The sequence below is a fragment of the Echinops telfairi genome, unplaced genomic scaffold, assembly GCF_000313985.2.
Source record: "Echinops telfairi isolate 266 unplaced genomic scaffold, ASM31398v2 ScPeMD7_1713;HRSCAF=2227, whole genome shotgun sequence".
NCBI classification, from domain to species: domain Eukaryota; kingdom Metazoa; phylum Chordata; class Mammalia; order Afrosoricida; family Tenrecidae; genus Echinops; species Echinops telfairi.
Window position 1 is genome coordinate 7,497,045 of NW_022105611.1, and position 23,682 is coordinate 7,520,726.

At 36.6% G+C, this 23,682-nt stretch overlaps 1 protein-coding gene, 1 non-coding gene and 2 pseudogenes across 13 annotated transcripts in view; all 4 read left to right on the top strand.

Moving 5' to 3' along the window:
* The first annotated feature begins 5,109 nt into the window (after positions 1-5,109).
* The window catches only part of PICALM (phosphatidylinositol binding clathrin assembly protein), a 69,736-nt gene continuing 51,163 nt past the window's right edge, over positions 5,110-23,682 (top strand). For 7 of the 12 annotated variants that reach the window (XM_045293194.1, XM_045293198.1, XM_045293197.1 and 4 more), the window contains exons 1-8: positions 5,110-5,252; positions 6,766-6,841; positions 7,461-7,563; positions 16,506-16,599; positions 17,771-17,882; positions 19,658-19,764; positions 21,970-22,011; positions 22,579-22,664. In XM_045293194.1, coding sequence (XP_045149129.1) covers positions 5,133-5,252; positions 6,766-6,841; positions 7,461-7,563; positions 16,506-16,599; positions 17,771-17,882; positions 19,658-19,764; positions 21,970-22,011; positions 22,579-22,664 — 740 coding nt within the window. In that variant the 5' untranslated portion in view covers positions 5,110-5,132. The remainder of the gene's footprint in view (positions 5,253-6,765; positions 6,842-7,460; positions 7,564-16,505; positions 16,600-17,770; positions 17,883-19,657; positions 19,765-21,969; positions 22,012-22,578; positions 22,665-23,682) is intronic. The other 5 variants (XM_045293201.1, XM_045293202.1, XM_045293203.1 and 2 more) reach the window with 1 other exon arrangement.
* Positions 8,684-9,494, top strand: LOC105979171 (annotated as a pseudogene).
* On the top strand, positions 11,357-11,675 carry LOC123522051 (annotated as a pseudogene).
* On the top strand, positions 19,917-20,051 carry LOC115870529. Its single transcript, XR_004046761.1, has one exon. It is a non-coding gene; the product is annotated as a small nucleolar RNA SNORA9 (small nucleolar RNA).

Genomic DNA, 23,682 nt, shown 5'->3' on the forward strand with positions numbered 1-23,682 from the left:
TAAAAAATAAAATATATATATATATATTCATACAAAGTTACATATGGAGATTGGTTGAAGCCCTGAGACTATCACCCTTAGTCACTCTTTAGATCTGGAAGTCACCCCAATGGCTCAATTTTCTTTCATTTTTTTTGGTTCTTTTTATTTAAATCATTCTATTGGGGGCTCATACAACTCTTATCACAATCCATACATCCATCCATTGTGTGAAGCATATTTGCACATTTGTTGCCCTCATCTTTCTCAAAACATTTGCTTTCCACTTGAGCCCTTGGTATCAGCTCCTCATTTTTTCCCCTCCCTCCCCATTCCCCTCTCCCTCATGAACCCTTGATAATTTATAAATTACTATTATTTTGTCATATCTTACACTGTCCGACATCTCCCTAAAATTGATTTCTTTAGGTGATGACTCTCCTTAAGAACCTGAAACTAGTATTGATGGAGATCTTTTCATATTAATGTATCTTCTTGTAAAAGGACTGTGTATAAAATAAAAAGATGAGTATTGACAGACTTTTCAAAAATCATTGGGGGCTTTTATAGCTCTTATAACTTTCTATAAACATCAGTTGTATCAAGTATAGTTGTACATATGCTACCATCATCATTTTCTAAACATTTACTTTCTATTTGAGCCCTTGGTATCAGCTCCTCCTTTTTCCCTCCACCCCTCTCCCACCCTCATGACCTCTTGATAAATGATAAATTATTATTTTTGTATCTTACACGGACCTCTGTCTCCATTCACCCACGTTTCTGTTGTTCGTCCCCCTGGGTGGGGGGGTGCCGGTGGTGCTGGTGGTGGTTATGCAGCTATCCTGTGATCGCCTTTCCCTTCCTCCCCTACTCCCCCTCCTTCTCCTACTATCCTGGTATCACTGCTCCCATTTCTGTTCCTGAGGGTTTTATCTGACTTGGATTCCGTGTTTTGTGAGCTTCTACCTGTACCAGTGTACATGCTCTAGTCTAGCCAGAACTGAAAGGACTGGGGCCATAATAGTGGGGGCTGAGAAAGAACTAGAGAATATTGTGTGCTTCATCAGTGCTATACTGCACCCTGGTTGACTCATCCCTTCCTTGTGACCCTTCTGTGAGGGTATGTCCAGTGGTCTACAGATGGGTTTGGGGGCTCTGCTCCGACCCCCCTTTGTTGTCAACAATATGTTTTTGTTGGTTAGCTTGTTTGTTTTGGATCTTTTGGTGCCTGTTACCCAATCTCATCAACATCTCATGATCACACAGGCTGGTGTGCTTCTTCCATGTGGGCTTGTTGCCTCCTTGCTAGATGGCCACTTGTTTAACTTCAAGACCCCAGATTGAGAGACTGTTTAATGACTTAAATGTTTTTCTTGGAAAGTTTATAAGGGGAAAATATTCTCCTTTTATACATGATGACTAAAACAATCAGTTAAAGGAGAGAGAGCTTATTACTCAATAACCAGGTAACATGTATTGCTGACTTATTACGAAGTTAGCCATTTGTTTCTCAGTTTTCACTTGTGTCTTTAGTCAAGGCTCTTTTCATAGAACAGATCGACAGAAATAGTTTATATATTTGCATTGATAGACTTTTCTTACAGCTGCAACTTTTTTGTTTTAAGTAAAATGGGACATTGTCTCACTTCCATAGTGAAATTTGGAGAGTCCTAAGGTGTCTTCTTCCATGGTAGAAGATGGCATTTGTTTCTAAAATGCCAACCTGTCATGAAATAATGATCACCACATTTCTAGTCGCATGTTGAAAGTCTTCTGCTTACTCCATCTCTCACATTCCTGAAGAAGGAAAGAAGTCTGTCCTGGCTGCCCTGTACACTACTGGTGATATGCTCCAGAGGGCCTGGAATGAATTACGGCATTGGTGTGTGCTGTGTGACATTAGAAGTGCTTACTCCACCTTGTATGATTGTGTTCAGACAGTGATAGAGTTCTTTCACAAATTCATTTTGACTACCTGTTTATATACAAGTATGCCTTCATTACTGAATAATAAATTCTGAAAGTGATAAGTTCTTACTACTCTTGAAGAATGAACGGTTGCATTATCAGTTCAGCTTTTTTGTTCCAATGTAGTTTCCCATTTTCTTAAAACTTCTTCGTAATAACCCCTGAGATCATCTTATATCCTTTTAGAAAATCTGTCAAAACTATTGTTGTTGTTAGGTGCTATCAGTCAGCTCCGACTCCTAGCCACCGTGTGTAAAACAGAATGAAGCGCCACCCAGTCCTGCACCATTTGCACAATTGTTCGGTTGTGTCCATTGCTGCAGCCACTGTGCCAATCCATCTTGATGAGGGTCTTCCTCTTTTTCACTGCTTCTCGACTTTATCAGGTATGGTGTCCTTTTCCAAGGACTGGGCTCTCCTGATAACATGTCTAAAGTGAGACAGTCTCCCCACCCTCACTTGTACGGAGCATTCTGGCTATACTTTTTCCAAGATAGTTCTGTTGGTTTTTTGACAGTATTCTTCACCAGAACTGTAATTCGGATGCATCTGATTCTTCATTAGTCTTCCTTATTCAATGTCAAACTTTCACATGCATGTGAGGCTATTGAAAATACCTTGGCTTGGATCCAGGGGCCCCTTAGTCCTCAAAAGTGACATCCTGCTGGAATCCTAAAAAGCAGTTGCCATGATCTTCTGATTTAACCTCTGCTTTGAATTGATTTCCTGGGTCTTCTGAACGTTCCTTCAAATACTTGATTTAAAACTTGTTTTATGTAGCACAGCAGAGTTTCAGTGATTTGGGATGATGTCTACTTGAAGTTTGATAAAAATTTAATTAGCTTTCACCTCAAAATAATTTTTCTACCATATACAAACATATCCCCCTTTTTTTGAAGGCACCCTAATGAGACTTAAGACAAGTTTATAACTGAGAGAACTTATCTGCAGCCATCCATTGATTGGATGTTTTGTTTGGAATAAACACATAAATGTATGAACTAGAACCTTAGAAGCAAAACACCATTTTAATTTACCCACATGTGAGGGTATGCATGCATGCTTGTGTATCTATATGTATGCATCTGGGTTTGTTTAAGTTTTTAAAATCAATTGTTTGTAACCAGTTTTTTTATTAGAAAATCCGACTTGGATGCCATCAGTTTTGGTAGAGCCTACTGAGGGCCTGTTTAAATGGGCACCAAAGACCTCTCCATTCTTACTCTGTTGCAGGCTGCAGAAGTGAAACCTAAGGTTAAGTTTCTAAAGTTACTGAGCTTTCCTCTGGTGAGGTCAGCTCAGGTGGGTCTGCACTTGGAATGTGGACAAAAGATTAATGAAACTGTGTAGTACCTTGTTATTTCTAAATGTTTTATACTTCCTGAACATTTCTCTCAATGTAAAAATAATATTTTGCCTTAAAATAGGTGATTAGGGCTTCTATCATGGTGGCTAGTTGGGCATTCTTCTTGCTATATGTTTCAAAGCATGTTCATTCTTTATAAAATTTAAGTTGTGGTTCATAAACAGTGCCCTGAGGTGGGGTGGGGTACATATTTCAGTAAGTTCAGTTACCATCTGCTTTACTTACTTCAAATATTATTTGTTGAAGAGAATGGTTAAATAATAAAACTGAGAGCGGGGTCGGGGTGGGGGGGAGAAAAAAAACAGCATTTTATTTGTGTAGCAGGGATTCATTCCTTCCACTTTTTTTCTGGTAAAGTGCTTCATTTCTATGGTAGGCCTTCCCCCTGCCGCTGCACATAAGTACTAGCAAACCTCATTAAGTCACAGACATCCGTAAAGTAAAGAACTTACATGCTGGCTGCTACTTAATTACTTACTTTGAATTTGAGGTTAGGAATTATTTTCAAATGACGTATTTGAAAATATATTTGTTTTGATTATGGGGGGGAAAAAACAAACCTGTCTTTACTTTGAAGCTCTTTTGATTGGTAAGGAAAGGTTGTCACAGAGCTTTTACTTTTTAAGAAAAAGTGTCTCCCAGATTACAAGTGGAAAAAGTAGTGGCTGTAGCTATTCCCCATGATAATTTGACTTTTGTTCTGAGAAGTTTGCTTTTGGCTAGTTAGAGGTGGGGAAAACACTTCCCTTCCTGAGTTGTTGGAGCTCAGACTTGGAAGGATTTTCAGGTTACTACTATATAGAAACATTGTGCAGAGCAAACGCTACTCCGTGGAGAAAATGACTGGTGGAAAATATTGCTGGAAATGTGTACTGCCGGGAAAGTGTAACATTATTTAGGACCCCTTTTCACCTTCGTAATGTTTGCTATGTGATCACAAGCTGAGCATTTATTCACATCACAACACTTTTCCTGTCTTTATGTGAGGAGTTAATTTTTAGGTTCTGGAATTAATTAGTTTTCATAAGCATTACAGGGGAAATCCTTTTTTGTTACATCCCTTTTAACTTAGAATTTGAAATTTTACATACATTTTAAATGCATTTGCTTATCAGTTGTTACTTAGTTTAATAAGTGGACATACCAGAGCAAATGTTTTTTAAGGGTTATGAACAGATAACTGGCTAGGATTACATTGACATCTCTTGCCATCTGGAAAGTTAGGTTAATTATTTTTCTAACTTGGATTATATTTTGCATTACTGTCTTCATTGAACTTGCCGATTGTGTCTACTAAGCAGCTGTTAGGTAAAGGTTTTTTGTTTTTCATTTTGGTGCGAAGATCATTGTTCATAGAAATGCTTTCTGGTGTGAAATGTGGAACTTACTTTATTTGAACTGCTGTCAGGTTAGTGTTGAACAGTAGAGTTGCTAATTCAAGTTTGCTTTGGAAATGTCTTCAAAGGTTTTTGAGTAGTAAGAAAAGAAAATTTGTCAAGGCCTTAAAATGGTTCTTTCACAGAAGAATGAAGTTCTTCGGCGAGAATTGTTCCTTGGAGGAATTTGGTTTACTTTTTGGTTTTATTGATCATTTATGTGATCCTAATTAGTACTCCTTTTACTTCTCAGGTAGATTATAACAGACTTGTTCTTGAGAGATTTTGAACAACTTCTGCAAACTACTCATTGCTGCTTTATTCTGTTACCTCTTTTCCTTGTAAGCATGCAGATCTGGCATTAAAAATAAATTAAAACCAGAGGGTAAATTAATTAAATTTTTTTTAATGTTACAGATTTAATTCAGTGCACAAATGAGATGAATGTGAACATCCCACAGCTGGCTGACAGTTTGTTTGAAAGAACTACTAACAGTAGTTGGGTGGTGGTCTTCAAGTCTCTCATTACAACTCATCATTTGATGGTGTATGGAAATGAGGTAAGCAGACTTTCGGATGATAGTATACTTGTATTATAAATTGATTCATCAGCTGGCTTCTCTCAGGAAACTTAAAGAATCACTTCTTAAGCCAGATAAGATGTACAGGTGAAAATAGCAAGACACCTAGCCAAAAATAAACGTTTAGGTCCTGAAATTTGGAGAAGGAGGTGTCCTGTAAGCCAGGAAGCAGGAAAGGTGAGGTCAGAGCACAGAGGACTTGATTGCTGGAATCATAAAGCATAGAGAACACCTACACGTGGGATTCACAAAACCACTGCTCCTTGTGGCCTCGTTTAGAGATTCGGTATTTGCCTAAGTTCATTTACTTTTGAAATAGTTACATCCTCATGTGTAAGCATTTTGCCTAGTTTCTAAATTGTAATAATGAGAAATGTGAGGCATTTCTGGAGAGTGCCTGAGGAACAGTGTCTTCTTCAGAGAGGTGTCTCTGAAGTCTTTGTTACCCAAATGGGAAGAAGTAAGATATGTCAGCTTTTGCAGTGGTTGTTCAGTGACCCGGTGCCACTTCTAACTTACAATGACCCCAGAGTACAACAGAATGAAACACTCCCTATCTTGTGCTCCGTCATGATAGTTGCTGTGCTTTTAGCCCATGTTGCATACCTCTCACTGCGTATCTTCCTCTTTTTCACTGGCACTTAGCTTTTCCAAGCATGATGCTCTTCAGGGATTTCTCTCTTCTGATAATCTGACCGAAATACATGAGACGAAGTGTCACCATCCTCACTTCAAAGAGTGTCTGGTTTGCTTCTAAGACGGATTTGTTCAATCTTCTGACCAAACTAAAACCAAACTCACCTACTCATTTTGTTTTTTATTCTTCTGACAGTCCATGATATGTTCAATATTCTTCATCAATACCATAATTCAAAGTCATCAGATTTTCAAGTCTTACTCATTGTCTTGCTTTTGAGTCCATATGAGACCATTTAAAATACCATGGCTTGTGTTAGGTGTTCCTTAGTCCTCAAAGTGACATCTTTACTTCTTACACTTTAATGAGGTCTTTGGTAGCAGGTTTGCCCAGTACAGCACACAGTTCAATTTCTTACTGCTGTTTCCATAGCTGTTGATTATGAATCTAGGTATATGATTAGAAGCATTTTATATTTTTTTAAAAAACATCAAAATTGGGGGCATTCAGATAGCTGTTTAAAATAGAAATGACATCAGAGTATGGTTACGTGCATCTCTAATGGGCTACAGTAAAACCAAAATAACCGGTTCCGTTTGTGCTTCAGTTTTATATTGACTTTACTATTATAGGTATGGTTTTTAAGCTTTAATGATTTCTCGTGCTACTGAAATATGTGCATTATATTTTTAGCTTTAATAACTAGTTAATAGGAGATATAAGGATGAGAAATTTGAAGTAGGTAAACTGAATGGAATATGTTAAGATTAGCTTGCCCCCCTCAATTACCAAAATCAGCATTGTTAGATGATAGTACCTTATATTGACATAATTATTTGTTGGTGTTTTTTATAGCGCTTCATTCAGTATTTGGCTTCAAGAAACACGTTGTTTAACTTAAGCAATTTTTTGGATAAAAGTGGATTGCAAGGTAAAGACAATTTATTCATTATAGAAAATCAAAAGTGTGACCACACCCAGTGATTATTGCATAGTTAATACCCGTATCTGTTGTTTTATTTACTTATTTTTAATTCAGTAGCTTGAAACTGCTAGATTAGGTGGCATGTTCTCTCTGAATGGGATCTATTGTACTTAAATCCAGAACTAAGCCATTAGCATTTAGTCCGAAATAATTTATAAGGCTGTTCTGCATTGTAAATAGCTAGAGATGTCAGGAATATTATTAAAATTATAATTTGAGGAATGAAGTGGTTCCATAAGAAGTTAAGTATGAAAGAGATACATTTTCCAATTCCTGTTGAAGTGATAAGAATGCTAATCACAAATAAAATAGACTATTAGTACATTCTAAAGGAAGATCACCCCAACCCCATCCAATTAAAGACATGTGACATATGTCTTACCAGACTTTTAAAAAAATTTTGAAGTCTTTGAAAATTTTATATGATATTATTATTCATTAGCTCCTTTCTACCATTAAATTAAGTTGGTATATTAAGACGTGATTGCTGTTGGTATATAATGTGCTGGTTTTCTGAGCAAAATGGAATTATAATCACTTATGAAAAACTACTTTTCTCTTACAGGATATGACATGTCTACATTTATTAGGCGGTATAGTAGATATCTCAATGAAAAGGCTGTTTCATACAGACAAGTTGCATTTGATTTCACAAAAGTGAAAAGAGGGTGAGTTGAACTTTTTGGGTTTTTTTGAAAAATATAATTAGATTTAATATTTTAAAATCTAATTTTGGGATTTCATTTTTCTTTTTTTGGTTCAAGGATATTTGAAAGTTCCTATTTTTACAACAACTTCATTCAGCTACAAGTCAGATACAATAAAATTCATCATTTTAAAGTATATATTTCATTGGTCTTTAGTAAACTTGAAAATTGACATACATTGCTGCTATCTAATTAAAGAACATTGTATCACTCCCTAAAAGAGATCCCCATGCCTATTAGCAATCACTTCCCAGTCCTCTCTCCTCCTACATGGCAGCCACTAATCTACTTTCACTCTCTATGGATTTAGCTATTTTAGACATAGTATATAAATACAATCATATGAGATGACTTTTTGTGACTGACTTCTTACAGTCAACATATTGTATTTGAGGTGTATTCACATTATAGCATATGCCATTCATCCTTTGTTCTGTAGGGTCACTGTGGGTCAGAATGGACTCAATTGCCGTGAGTTCGGTTTTGCATGTTAGGGAACTAAATTGTTAAAAGTTACTCTTGACTTTCTCCACAATCTTAATTCTTGTTTTTTTTCCTTTTAACACTGTTAGAAGTTGGAGCTTTCTACCTCTAAATGATCGGTTATTTATGTTTTTATAGATTTATGGATTCAGTATTTTATATTTAAATCTTTGATTCATTTTTTGGGGTTTATTTGAAGTTAAAAAAGTGAGGTAAGGGGACATCAATATTTTTTATAGTAGAAATATGAGGTATTCAAAAGACAAAATTAATTCTTACTCAGGTAATGATTAGATGGCTTTTCATGGAAGTGCTTTTTTTCTTTCTGTAAAGCCGTGATTTTCAACCTTTCTAATGCTGCGACCCTTTAATACAGTTCCTCATACTGTGGTGACCCCCCCCAACCATAAAATTATTTTCGTTGCTACTTCATAACTGTAATTTTGCTTCTGTTATGAATTGCGTGACCCCTGTGAAAGGATCGTTTTCCCCCCAAAGTGGTTGCGACCCACAGGTTGAAAACCACTGCTGAAAAGTCTCTTGTATGTGATGTGGCAGGTTTTTAGTTATTCTTTAAGAATTCATTTAGTTTTTTGGCTCTCTGCACGACACCATGGCGGTTGGCAAGAACAAGCGCCTTACAAAAGGTGGCCAAAAAGGAGCTAAGAAGAAAGTGGTTGATCCATTTTCTAAGAAAGATTGGTATGATGTGAAAGCACCAGCTATGTTCAATATAAGAAATATTGGGAGAGCACTAGTCACCAGGACTCAAGGAACCAAAATTGCATCTGATGACCTCAAGGGCCGAGTTTTTGAAGTGAGCCTTGTTGATCTGCAAAATGATGAGGTTGCCTTTAGAAAATTTAAGCTAATTACCGAGGATGTTCAGGCCAAAAACTACCTGACGAACTTCCATGACATGGACCTTAACGCGGGACTAGATGTGCTCCATGGTCAAGAAATGGCAGACCATGATTGAAGCTCATGTTGATGTCAAGACTACCGATGGGTATCTACTTCGTCTGTTCTGTGTTGGTTTTACTAAAAAACGCAATAATCAGATTCGGAAGACCTCTTATGCTCAGCACCAGCAGGTCCCCCAAATCCGAAAGAAAATGATGGAAATCATGGCCCAAGAGGTGCAGACAAATGACTTGAAAGAAGTGGTCCATAAATTGATTACAGACAGCATTGGGAAAGACATAGAAAAGGCTTGCCAGTCTATTTATCCTCTCCATGATGTGTTTGTCAGAAAAGTAAAGATGCTGAAAAAGCCCAAGTTTGAATTGGGAAAACTCATGGAGCTTCATGGTGAAGGTGGCAGTTCTGGAAAAACTACTGGCGATGAGACAGGTGCAAAAGTGGAACGAGCTGACCGCTGTGAGCCACCAGTTCAAGAATCTGTTTAAAATTCAGACTTCTTGTTGACAAATAAAAGGTCTTACTATGAAAAAAAAAAGTTCATTTAAGTACTTCTTTGAGGAAGCCCTATTTTTTTTTACATGCTTTAAAAAAATTTTTTTAAAACATTGTATTAGGGGCTCATACAACTGTTATCGCAATCCATACATACATCAATTGTGTAAAGCGCATTTGTACATTCTCAAAACATTTTCTCTCCACTTAAACCCCTGACATTAGTGCTTCATTTTTCCCCTCCTCCCTGCTCCCCCCTCCCTCATGAGCCCTTGATAGTTTATAAATTGGTATTTTGTCATATCTTGCCCTGTCTGACGTCTACCTTCACCCACTTTTCGGTTGTCTGTCCTCCAGGGAGGAGGTCACATATAGTTCCTTGTAACCGGTTCCCTCTTTCCTACCCATTCTCCCTTTACCCTCCCTGTTTCGCCACTCACACCACTGGTCCTGTAGGGCTCATCCGCCCTGGATTCCCTGGATTTTCAGTTCCCATCTGTACCAGTGTACCTCCTCTGGTCTAGCCAGTCTTACAAGATAGAATTCGAGTCATGGTAGTGGGAGCAGGAAGGAAACATTTAGGAGCTAGAGGAAAGTTGAATTTCTCATCGTTGTTACATCGCACCCTGACTGGCTCATCTCCTCCCCGAGACCCCTCTGCAAGGGGATCTCCAGAGGGAAGCCCTATTTTTAAATTGTGTACAACACTCTTACCTCCATAAGAGTGGTATGGTTGTACTCAAATTTTTACATACAGGGCATGTTGCAATGTCTATGGATGACTAGGTGAGTTTGTAAATAGCACATTAAGTGGTCCTATAGATAATGGATGCCACAAATTGCATTTAGTTTTATCTTGTTGATTGGTATAACATCTATTTTCTTTTTGTTTAATATTCATTTCTTACAAATAATAAGTTACCATTTTGAAAGATCTTGAATTCAAATGGTGGCTTTAAAGTGACATTGTTGTACAGTAAGTATTAGTCACCCAAAAAAACAAATTCACTGGCCATAAAGTCAGTGCCAACTCGTCGGAGCCTCTGTGGGTTTCCGAGACCATAGAAAGCGCATCTCTGTCCTGCTGAGTGGGTGGTGGTTTCCAGCTGCCAGCCATGTGGATTGCAGCCCACAGCGACACTGCGACACCCCCAGGGCAGTATCTGTGGATGAGGACACAGACCGCAAGCTTTTCCTCCAATACTCCCATATATTTTGGAATCAGTTATGTAGATTTTTGTTGGGGATTTGACTAGATTCTTAATTCATTTCATTTGTGTTTGTGAATTATTTGGAATTCTTTGTAGTCTAATGCAAGCACATATCTCTTTATTACTTGAGAAAGTTGAGGTTTTCTGAGAAGATGTGATCATAATGTACTGGGCTTAAATTAACTGAGAGTAAGGGTAAGCTCAAAATAGTTGAAATTTAAATGAAGTAGACATTTATTTCTTCCTGAGGTATACAAGACTCTGGAGCTGGAATAGTGACTATAACTACCCAGACCCAGATTTTTATTTTTGTTTCTTTTATCTCATGTTTTGGATGTATTGCCTGAGCTGCTGTCAAAACATCCACATTCTAGACAACATGAAAGAAGGCCGAGTATAGCCGTCTACTGTCTTAAGGATACTTCCCCCCCCACGCAATCCCTACCCCCCAGAAAATGGACAAGCCATCGATAAAGTTTAGTTTTATAGCTACATTATAGCTCAAAGGGAGATTGAGTATTGTGGCAACCATATTGTGTGGCCCAGTAAAGATCTGTGGTTCTGTGTACATAAGAGAAGAGGCCTGCAACATCAGACAGAACGAGGGGCCGCAAACTAAGCAAACCAGAGCTGCTGCCATCCCTATGACCCACAGTAACCAACGTGAGCTTGCCCGCCAGAAGAATATGAAAAAGCAGAGCAACTTGGTTAAGGGAAAGCACTGAGATGACAGGCTTTCTGTTGCTGCTCACAAGCAGAGGGACTCGGAGATCATGCAGCAAAAGCAGGAAAAGGCAAACAAGAAGAAAGGGGAACCAAAGGAGCTTTGTGGCTTTGTGTCCAACCCTCTTGGCCCTGCTTGTGTACCTGGAGCCAGTCCTACCATGCTTGCATTCCTCCTTTAGTGTTCACAGGTCCTGGCACCAATGGCATTCCCTTTGCCCGGAGTCCGCAGCAGGTCCCTTTTGTGTTCCTTCCTCTCAGGTAGCTCCCCCTCTCCCCCTGGGCCATACCTGGGGGGTGAAGGGGTTACCCCATTGCAGTCTTTTTTATTCCTATGGGACTCATCCCAAAGTATTAAATGTAGCTTTGTTTAAAAAAAAAAAAAAAGAATTATTTTGGGAGACAAAGAAGTATGTTCTGAAAGGAAATGGATTATCAATAATAATAATTCAATAATTGTGTTAGTCTGGGTAGACTAGGGAAATTCATAGAAATACTCATGTGTATAAAAAAGAGGTTTATATACAAGAGCAATTGAATGCTTAGAAAACATCCCAGCCCAGTTCAGATCAAGTCCATAAGTCCGGTATTAGTCCATATGTCTGATACCAATCTATAAAGTCCTCTCAGACTCATGAAACACATGTAATGACGCCAAATGCAGAACATCAGGGGGTTGGAAGTCTGGATCCAGTGGCGTTGTAAGCATCTCAGCACTGGCAGGGATCTCTATGTGGCTTCTCCAGCTGCATCAGGTCTGGTGGCGTCAGGGTATGTCCACATGGCTTCTCCAGCTCCCTGGGCATAGCACTATGTGTCTTGTTACTATAGCGTCTCTCCAGGAATGAGCAGAGAGAGAGAGAAGTATTGCCTATCTCTAAGGAGGAAATACAGGAATTCTCAGAAGGCCATGCCCACACAGAGAGGCCTTACTGTTTATATCTTGATTGACAGGCCAGGCTCTACCGCTTCGCTTGTAGTCCTCTCAAATCGACACCAGATTATGTAATCACCACAGACCATCCCTTGTCCATTTGACACTTACACATAACTCTTTAGCGATATATAGTTTTCAAACAATAATAAAATCTTATCTGTAAGATAAAGATAAAACTAAAATGCATATTCAATAGGTATGCATTTTGAACTCTGTAAGTGAACAAAACGAAAATGCCCTATTCCTCATGATTGTATTTAAGAACTACCTACTAATCCTATAATCCTATGAATATATTCCCACACCTATGAAAGTTTGTAAGCCAACCACTTCATGCCTTTATATGCCCAATTTTGGGTATCCCATGTCTATACTGCCCACATACATCAACCCAGTGCTCAGAGGAGACAATCATATTCTTCAACATGAAGAATCTTCATTCCAGTTGGAACCTTGTGAAGTCTGCATCCATAAGCAAAGTCAAATTGGGACAGGCCGTCCATAAAGTCGGCAGCAATATGTGCCAGTTCACAAACTCAAATATCTTCTTTTCATCTGATCGGTTTCTGGTCAACTTAGTGTGGGCCGTCTCACAAATTCTCAACAAGCTTAGCCCCTTCGTGCTAGATTATGTACTTCAGACCAGTCAACCCACTCTCGTCTTCTCTAGTTCCTGTAAATCAGGTCCACACGTGTCAGTGGCCAGACTCAACCCGTTTCTCTATAGCTGCATTTCTCCCACTTCCACTCAACAAGTGGATTCAGGTAGTTGCCTAGCAAGCATTTCATCCTGTCCACAGGCTCCCTTTAACGATAATATTAATAATTTAGATATTAGTGAATTGTTATCTGACAGGTTACTGTAGATGGAAGCTGTTTATTATGACTGGCATCAGTAGATGACTAGAAGTTTTCTGATCTCATTTAGTCATCCTTAGGTTTTTATTTACATTAATATTTTAAAATTATGAATTTTATTTAGAATTTTTACCCTTGGGGTTTTTCCTTAAATTATTCATTGGTTTTAATATATTGAAAGTGGTTTTCTATTATAACACTAACGTAACTTCAATTTCATAAGAATTTATATTTTCCTCTTGAATAATGATTATTTGCATAATAAAGGGTAAGCATTTTTGTTCTGTCAAATAGTTTGCCTTTGTATTACGTACACTAATTGTCTTTGCAGAGATTCAGTTCTGACATGGTTATTAGTGAGCACCCAAAATTTAAATGTGTGCTTGTTCATGGTACTATTTACAGAAAAAATTATAGCTTGTGTTGGAAGTATTAAAGACCAGGTTTGGTTCTCTGTCTAAAACTTTTATTGGATGTTGATAATGTACTTAACATATGTGTGGATGGTATGAAGAACAATTTTGAGTTGGATGATAAGGTACACCCAGTAAAGTGAAAACTAATTGATGAAAATAGAATTTCACGCTTAGTCTAAAAATATTGTCACAAAGAATGTTAAAGAAGTGATTTTTAAAGCATATAAGGGAGATTTAGGTTTGCTTATATCCTTAGTCAGCAGTATGACATGAACTGCATTTAGAATAAGTACCAGGGGAAGCAATTTTAAAAAGATCGTTTGATTAGAGTGTAGAGAAATAACTATGAAAATCCAACTAGGCAATGTGGCTAGAAGTGCAACAGTGACAGTGGCAACAGAGATGTGAATACATTTGAGAAGTGATTAGGAAATAAAAATATCAGAACTTGCTGATGAAGATAATATGAAAGTTAATGAGAGAGGAAAGACTAAAGAATACATCTAAGTTTTTGGCTTATGTTACTGAGAAAGTTAAATGGGAAGGATTTTCTGGGTGTAATGGTAAAGAATCCAGGACTGAGTTTTGGAAATATTTATTTTGAGATAACCTGTGATGTATGCAAGTTGACAAGTCAAGTAGGCAGTTGGATAGACTAACTTGGAACTTGAGCGTTCTAGTCTGGGAATATAAATTTGTTAATGGCATTTTGGTGATCTCTGCCACGGATCTCTGCCACAGATGAGCAGTAGTATAAAAATGAGGGAAGAGAGGATCCAGGAATACTTGAGTTAAGTGAGCATCTAGGAGCTAACAGACTGAACAAGTGTTAGGTAGGAAGACAATCAGATGAGAAGAGCTTTAGTGGATACTAAGAGGGTAAGTAAAGTACTTCACGAAGGAGGGAAACTTTTGATTGGTGCTGAGAAGTCTGCTCAGATGAGATTTGAACAGCACCCATTGGAGAGAACATAGATGTTCCTGAAGATGATTTATACTAGACAAATTTAAACGGGGGAGTGAGTAGGAGCTCATCTTGGTAATGAGTTGAAAAAAGGAATGGAAAGTGAAGAAGTGACAGCTCTTTGAATTGCTTTTCTCTGAAAGAGGTAGCTGGATGGGAATTTGGGATTAGAGGAAATGGAGTGTGTATATTGATGATCCTAGAGCAGTGGTTCTCAACTTTCCTAATGCCACGACTCTTTAATACAGTTCCTCATGTTGTGGTGACCCCCAATCATAAAATTATTTTCATTGCTACTTCATAACTGTAATTTTGTTACTGTTATGAACTGTCATGTAAATGTCTGATACACAGGATGCATTTTCATTATTACAAATTGAACATAATTAAAGCATATTGATTAATCACAAAAACTATGTAGTTATATATTGTGAAATATTTATTTCTAATGACAAATAAATGAAATTTTGTCTTGAAGCATGGTGTAGCATGGGTAACTGTCTTCACGCCAGGTACTCGTATGTGGGCGTATCTGCATGTGGGCGGACAGCCTGGAGATGAATAGAGGAGCGGTGTGTCGGGACCCACAGGTTGAGAACCACTGTCCCAGAGCCTTGTTTGTGCATGGATATAAACATACAAAATTGATGAACTGCACTGTCTCACTATGGTAGCTACTTGCCATTTATGTGCCTAATCAAATGTAAAAGGACTGAAATACAATAAAAAATTCAGTTCCTCAGTCATAACAGCACAGTTCAGGTGCTTAATTAGCTGCTCCTCCGTTGGTGTTTGATAGAACATTCCCATCAGTTATACAACAATGTGCTAGAGCAAAGGACAACACAGGATTGAGAACAGAGCAGGATCTAAAGCAGTGTTTTCTAGAGTGGGCAATCTTGTCCCCCTGGAGGGTGTTGGAGTGATCCAGGGGGGTTGCAAAAGTAGATGCCTACGACGTTTTATCCTGGATTATGACTATAGTACAAATGTTTTTTATTGCCAGGGTAGCATTGGGTAATTTTCTTTTCTGAAAAAGGGTGTGGTGGGCCAGATAAGTTTGGGAACCAATGATCTAGAGCAGGAATGGAGAACCTTTTTTTCTGCCAAGGGCCATTGGATATTTATAACATAATTGGTAGGCTATACGTAAAACACCCCAATGTGGCAGCTAGAACTGCTTCTCTTTGGTGAGGTGTGTGATGTTACCTGGGAGTGATGATTTCTTGATCAAGAGGGGGACCTGTGGGAGTAGTATTTACTTTTGATAGGTACATTTCCTTTGTTGTAACAGTAGCACAACAGAGAGATGTAGATTGGGTCCTAAGATCAGGCAATCTTTTATTTTGGTGGGGGTTTTTTTGAATAAAATATTTGAGTTCTGAACTGAGAATTTTTGTTTTGGGGGAGAGGGGTGGGGGCTCCAGGCAATGAAGGAGGGTAGAATGAGGAGGTTTGAAAATAGATTCCAACATACCAGTTTGATAATTTGAGGAGCAAAGGTTTTTTTGTTTCTCTATTTTGATCTATAAGACCATTGTTCTTCACATAACATTAGTGGTGGTGAGAATTATGATTTCTTCATGTGTAAAGTACACGGTAGACTTAGTCAAGTCTATATAAAATGTAAGCTTTTGTTATATTTTATATCTTGTTAATATTCTTTTTAGTGTTAAATGAGCACTTTGAAGCTGTACATAGAAGGCTTCTTGTGTAATTTTTTCCCCCCTCTGTATGATTTTTGCTTCTAGTTCAGGTTTGATAATGACCTAAAAAATAGAGCATTTCATCACAACTTTGTACTCTGTTTAAACAGAGTACAAACGTTGTGCTATGTTTAGAACTAGATGGGAGCTCTAAACATATTTATTAACAAACTATTTATCTTTGAACAGGGCTGATGGAGTTATGAGAACAATGAACACAGAAAAACTCCTAAAAACTGTACCAATTATTCAAAATCAAATGGATGCCCTTCTTGATTTTAATGTAAGTTGATTGTACAAAAGCTTTTGTAATTTAAGATTTAAAAACAATAGATGATAATTCAGAAATAAAGGGACGTTCTAAGCAATCCTTAATAGCCCTTAACTTGCTATGTAGCTATTGCCCAAAGACAAATATGTTCCCTATTATTTTCTTTTTTAAAAAGTTTTATTATGCAAATTTTAAAGACACAGATTAGCAAGCATAATTTTGTGATTTCCATGTGCCCATTCCCTAATTAATAGAGTCATCAATTCAATTCTTTGTGATGTTTAGACTAAAGTACATGGATTGTTGACTTGTACAAATTAAAAATGTTAGTATTTACATGGACAATGAGGTTTGAAGATAGAGAAAAACCTTTAACACTCATTGCATAAGACAGAATTATGCCTGTTGGACTAAGATGTCATAAAAAAAATCAAAGAAGTATGAAAATTATAAATGCGTGGTAGTCTTAGGTTGCCAACTATTGGGCACCCTCAGAGTAAGAGATCTGAACCAAAGTCCTATGACTTCCAAATCCACAACTTCGTGATAGCTGTCATCTTCTCACAGTAGGATGTTGTCAGTTCAGCCTTATGTACAAGGGAGTAGAGTAGTTCGGTTCCTCTTGGGATATAGGTCTATACCTGTTTTATATGGCCATTGTTGCTGAGCCCGTGTTTAGTATGGTTATCTGTATAGGAAAACTGGGATAACAATAAAGACTAGCTGGATTGGTGATTGCCTGGGGGCACAGAAGAGGAGGGTGGGTCAAATGGGGAGTTGGCTTCAATGAGTACAAGAAGAAAGGGTTCTTCTGGATGGTAATGATTGATTGCACCCTTCTTCTTGTGGTGATGATTGATTGCACCCTTCTTGATATTGAATTGTATGAGAAAGAAATTACCTTTGACCTCCATAACTTGTTTAAGCAAAATTGATTAATGTTATAGGACTTATACTTAATTGGAGTTCAGCTATAAATCTGAACCCACTTGACCATCAATTTTGTGGTCAATTGGCTTTACCTGATTTCAGTAAATAAATGTCTTTTTTTCTTTAGTATGCCTAAATGTATGAATTTACTCTATTTTAATAAAGTCTTTTTGTCAGTTTCCTTTAAAACTACCTAACCTTACTTAATGTTTATTAAAGTTTAATTAAATTAAATTTTTATTCTCATTCCTAGGTTAATAGCAATGAACTTACAAATGGGGTAATAAATGCTGCTTTCATGCTCCTGTTCAAAGATGCCATTAGACTGTTTGCAGCATACAATGAAGGAATTATTAACCTGTTGGGTAAATATTGCTGTAGTCTCATTTTATTTCTTAACTTGTGTTATGTTGATGAATATATTGACTGAAATGTTACTTAGAGCTGCCAAAAATCAAATCCTTGAGGTATATATAGGTTATCAAAGCAGTTTATTTGGAAAAAAGGATTCTACACTTAGCTGCACATGCTAAGTAATTCAACACTCACGTTTCAGAATGCTCAGCTACATGAATTACATATTTCTTAGATATATCTGGTTTTCTATCATTTTAATAAATTAAGTTTTTAATATTTAGCATTTATTAAAATTTTTTTAAACCAATCACATTTTGTCATAATTTACCATATAAATGAAAGTTTGCTTTAGAATTGTTCTTTTTGTATACTAATTTTAAAAAGCAACTATTTTAAATTTATTCAACATCAATTTTTTTGATGTCTTACTTATGAGATCCATTAGGGATTTGTGATGCCTTATTGTCTATTTCATATGTATAGACTCAGTTTTGTTTATAAAATATTTATTTCAGTGGGCTATGTAATTGCTAAGGGCACCAAAGTATCAAGTATAGATATCAGTTATGTTTACTTATTTGTGTGTTCATTCCCCCACCTCACATCTTTTAAAATTTTATTTTAATCCATTTTTATTACTGGCTAGGTTAATACAAACTCATTCAGCGATGCTTTAATCCATGGTAATATGCCAATTTGATTTACTTTTCCCCCAGGGAAAAATGGAAATTTTTCTTCAAAATTTTGTTGAGGCATAGACTTTCTACTTTATGACTAGTGCAACTTTTTTTTTCTTGAGGAGAACATTTAAGTCTTAAAAGGGACAAAGATAACACAAAGACATAGTCATGTCATCTGAATGAGGAAGGCCATTAGCACAAGGTCATAATAGTGTCCCAAAACACAAATGATTTTTTATGTATTAATCTTGTATCTTGCAACTTTGCCAAATTCATTTGTTATCTTTAATTGTGCATGTACAGTCTTTATAACTCAATAATGAAAAGACAGGCCAATTAAAATAGGCAAAGTATCAAATAGACATGTCAGCAAAGAAGATAAACAAAAGGTCAATGAAAACATGATAAAATGTTCAGCATCATTAGCCATTAGTGAAACAGTAAGATACCATTTCACACTCACTTGGATGGTTATTAAAAAAAAGACGGATAACAGCAAATATTGTTGAGTATGGAGAACTTGAAACTCACAAAGAATTGCTGGTGGGAATGTGAACTGGTCCATCTACTGTGCAAAATAGTCTTCTCATTCATCAGTAAGCTAAACATAGAATGACCATGTAACCTAGCACTTCCACTCTAGGTATATCATCAAGAGAATTGAAAACAGTTGTTGAAACAAAAACTTGTGTATTAATATTTATAGCAGCCCTGGAACCAGCAGTCTGCTTTTTAATCCAAAGATTTGCTTTTCCTGGATATCTAATATAAGTGAAATCATGTAGACATTTGTGTCTAGCTTCTTCCATTGAATAATATTCTATCTTAGGGGCTTTATGGACTTTATCACTTTATGGACATTTGATTTATGTGGGGCTATTGTGAAAAGTGCTGCTATGACTAGTGCAACTTAAGCTTCTCCCTGTCTATATATTTGCTGAATATCTAATTTTAATTTACCACTAATAATTTTATCTTATGATGACTATTCTTTGACCTATATAATCTATAGAAGTACTGGCCTTTTGCTTTCTGAGAATTTTATCTGTGATGTGTGTGAAAATATTTTGTGTCAGATTAATGTTTTTATATACTTTTGGCAGAAAAATATTTTGATATGAAAAAGAACCAATGCAAAGAAGGTCTTGACATTTATAAGAAGTTCCTAACTAGGATGACTAGGATCTCAGAGTTTCTCAAAGTTGCAGAGGTAAATTATCTTGACTGTAGTAAGGTATATCTTCAATCATAAATATGCTATATAGAATTCAGTGCTGTATGATACATTGAATAAAATGTATTCTATGATACTAAGTTCAAAATTGAGTATTGAAAGATAATCTTTTAAAACATTTACACCACCTGCAAGCCTCCAGCGTGTCTGGGTCTGGAGTGACCTTGTGCATTCCTTCAGTGCTTGCAAGAACAGTTTTGAAACGGTTTGAGGCCTTCCTCTGCACCATCTCCAGAGCAAGGTTATAGAAATTTCAGACAAACGAGAAAAGAAAAAAAAATGTTTACACCAGTGTAAAATTAGGTTGGTGGTACATAGAAGTGGTATTGGTTTTGTTTTATCCACTCATTGTCTAAGACTTACTGTGTTAAATATGGTAGAAAATATTCTGTGTGTGTGCAGATTCTTTTGAGCCACATGATTTAAAACATTTTTGTTTCTTTACAGAAATGAATTTAGGGTACTTATTGTTTGACTGTCATTGCTTAAGAAATTTTGTAAGTGTGGGTTTTAGACCTGCATCCCCCTTGACATTAAAAAATTACTCAGTGACCTCCTTGCCATTAAAACTTTTGTACTATAAATCATAATCCAGGATAAAGTGTAGGTATCTGCTTTTGCAGGCCCCCTGGATCATCCTTGCATTCCCAGTGGGCGATTATCACCTACTTTGGGAAACTCTGTTATAGATTAATCATTTTGCAAATCTTTAAATAACTTCTGAAGTTATCACAGATGGCAGTGTGGTAATATTTGGCATTATTTTGCTAGACCAGAAGTGGCTGGATATATCTTTCTGGAATAACTTTGGAAGTTTCCTTTCTTATAATTGGTTAGTTGAATCAAAGTTGTTAATCAGGAACTAGTAAAATTGATAAATCTAGGCTCAATTTCTGTAGTGGTATTTCTTTTATAAGCAAACAGAATAGGAGAGAACAAGATGACAAAACCTGTGGAAAAAGCAGCATTGTTGTTACTCAGGTGTTGCTCCATGAAATCTACTGACTTTATTCAGATTTAATTTATTTTTTCCAATAAAAGTCATTGAGTTTTTCCATTTCCTGCTAAGTAGTTGAGAAGCCCTGGTGGCGTAGTAGTGACACATTGGACTTGTAACTGATAGGTCAGGAAAAAGATGGGGCTTTCTACTTCGGAGAGAGTTACAGTCTCGAGCACTGATGGAGGGGCAGTTCTACCTTGTCGTATAGGAGTATGAGTCAACTACTCCAGGCCAGTGAGTTTGGGAATGTGGTGTAGTTACAGTTACCAGTTTAAGAGTCAGTCCTTACACTTACATGTCTGCAAATTTTAATTTTAATTTGAGATAAAATAGACTCGCCTATGATCTGAAAAATATGAGGACTCTTCTGCCCTAAAAATATCCAGTCATGAAGTTGTCTTTAGATTTGCTGTTTCATCAAGGGGTTTTAATGCTTGGATTAAAGGCAAGAATAACCTCTTAAAATATGATCAGTGAGGGACAAATGTATTTGGCAGTGATTGGCTATGATAACATCTTAGTATGAATTGGTTTATTAAATTTTCTACTTATATGCTGGAACTAATCCCAGAATACTTGAGGAAAAGTAGAGAGAATGATTAGCAAATGAAATTTAGCCATGAGTCGGAAAACAGTTTTCTAATTTGGGTTCTGAAATTGGTAAGAACAGACTTAAACCTTTTCTTGAAAATTGCTTAGTGTTTAAGCATCATGAAACTCTCTTGGGACTGCTTTGGGTGTTCTGTCAGTTATATCGTGGTTAGACATTACTTGACTTTTATGTAAGAACCTCACCTACTTTCTACCAATGTAGAAAGTGTTTTACCATGTGACACATCGAAGTATTGTTTTGTTTTTAATAGAACAGATGGATTTATCAGGTACTATTAAGGCTATTTAATATTGATGCTTAGAAGACATGGTATTGGTAACTTTAATAGCCTGGTTGAATTTCTAACTCTGTAGTTTGACTCCTGTAACAACTTTCAGAGGCATCAAATAGCATGTAAGCTATTGAAATAGGGAATGATAATTTTAGAAAGTAAATTTTTTTTTATTTAAAAATATCTGCCCAAAATATTGTTCACATAAAAATTACACAAATGTAATTTTTCTAAATTTTATTGTAAACACGATTGTCATACTTATCTATTAAAAGCAATGCTATTTTCTTTTTATAGCAAGTTGGAATTGACAGAGGGGATATACCAGACCTTTCACAGGTAATTATTGTTATGATATCAATGCACTACCTATTATGTACTGGTAGTTGTGAGGTTACGAACATGAATAATACACATTCTCTACTGCCACAGAGATTAGTGTTATTTTCCTTGACAGACTTTGTTTTGATATAATGCTGAAGATTATTCTAGCATTTTGACTCTATAAAATTATCTATTCATTTTATGCTGTCTCGTTTAGTTTACCAGGGTTTTAAACCATGGACATAAGATTCATTGTATCCACTAAAAGTGCTTTTTGCAAGTCCTGGTATCAGTGGCTGTGATTGTCATCACATTTGAAAACCTGTCATGTTTATTATATTAATGAGGCAAGATAGTGGGTTTTTTGGTTATGCTTATTAATAACTTTAGTTCATGTGTATATATGCCAGAAACACCTTGGATTCTTTATGCATTTGATTTTGCATTAATTTTTGATCATTGAAGTTTAAAAAGCTTTGTGTAAAAACCAAAAAGTAAAAAGCCTTGTGCTAGACGGCACTTAATTTATTTTGACCAATGTCATGGTTTTTGTGAAAATTATTAATATTTGTACCGTTTCAGGCCCCCAGCAGTCTTCTAGATGCTTTGGAACAACATTTAGCATCCTTGGAAGGAAAGAAAATCAAAGATTCTACAGCTGCAAGCAGGTACTTTACTCTTTATTGATTGAAGTATGAAAGTGATGTGTTTGAAGGCATAGGAGTAGAGCTCAATAGGGCTACTGTTAGGATTAAATGGTTTAGTGTGTGTAAACTCTTAAAATAATTTTGACCCTCAATAGCAATCTGTTAAAATGATGATATTGACTAGTTGAATTAAAATTATGTTTAGTATCAAAATTTTGTTTGATAAAACATTCATTTGTATGATGCTCTACATTAATTTGATTAACCCTCAAACTATCACTGTGAAGTATACATTTATAATACTGAAACCCAGACCTAAAATGTCTAGCACCAAATTTTATCATCTTTCTCCTTTGCTATCATGTGGTGTGTTATTGACATATTTTAGGCAGTACATGTTGAACTAACTTAGGTCAACAGTTTAAAATTATCAGCTACTCCTCAGGAAAAGATGAGGCTTTCTATTCCGGAAAAGCGTTAGATTTGGAAACCCACAGAGGCAACCTGCTCTCTAGGCTTGCCATGATTCAGAATTGACTTGATGGCAGTGAGTTTGGTTTTGGACTTTGAACTGATTTCCAAAACTAAGACCAATTAACTACCATATTGTGAGTAACAGAAAACATCTGAACATCTGCTTTGGTGGCATCATGGGTTACATGTTAGGCTGCTCCGTAGGAGAAAGATGAGACTTCTACTTTACAGTCTCGGAAAACCCACAGGGTCAGTTCTACCCATTCTATAGGGTTGCCTTGCCCGTGCATCAGAATTGACTTCATGGCAGCGAGAGTTAACAATCTTGTTTGATGGTGATTTGACTGATTCTCGTGTTTTCTTAAGAGAATTTTCTTTTACAAATGTGAAGGGAGGATTTGTATAAATTATAGGGGGAATTTTCCTTTGATTCTTTTCAAACAGTTTTGTTGTTTCAGAACTTTAAAAAACTAGCACCATTTCCGTAACCACACCACCTCGCTGTCATAGAGTCAGTTCCAAACCTTATCGCTGTATGCACGGTCTCCAAGGCTGTCTAGTCATC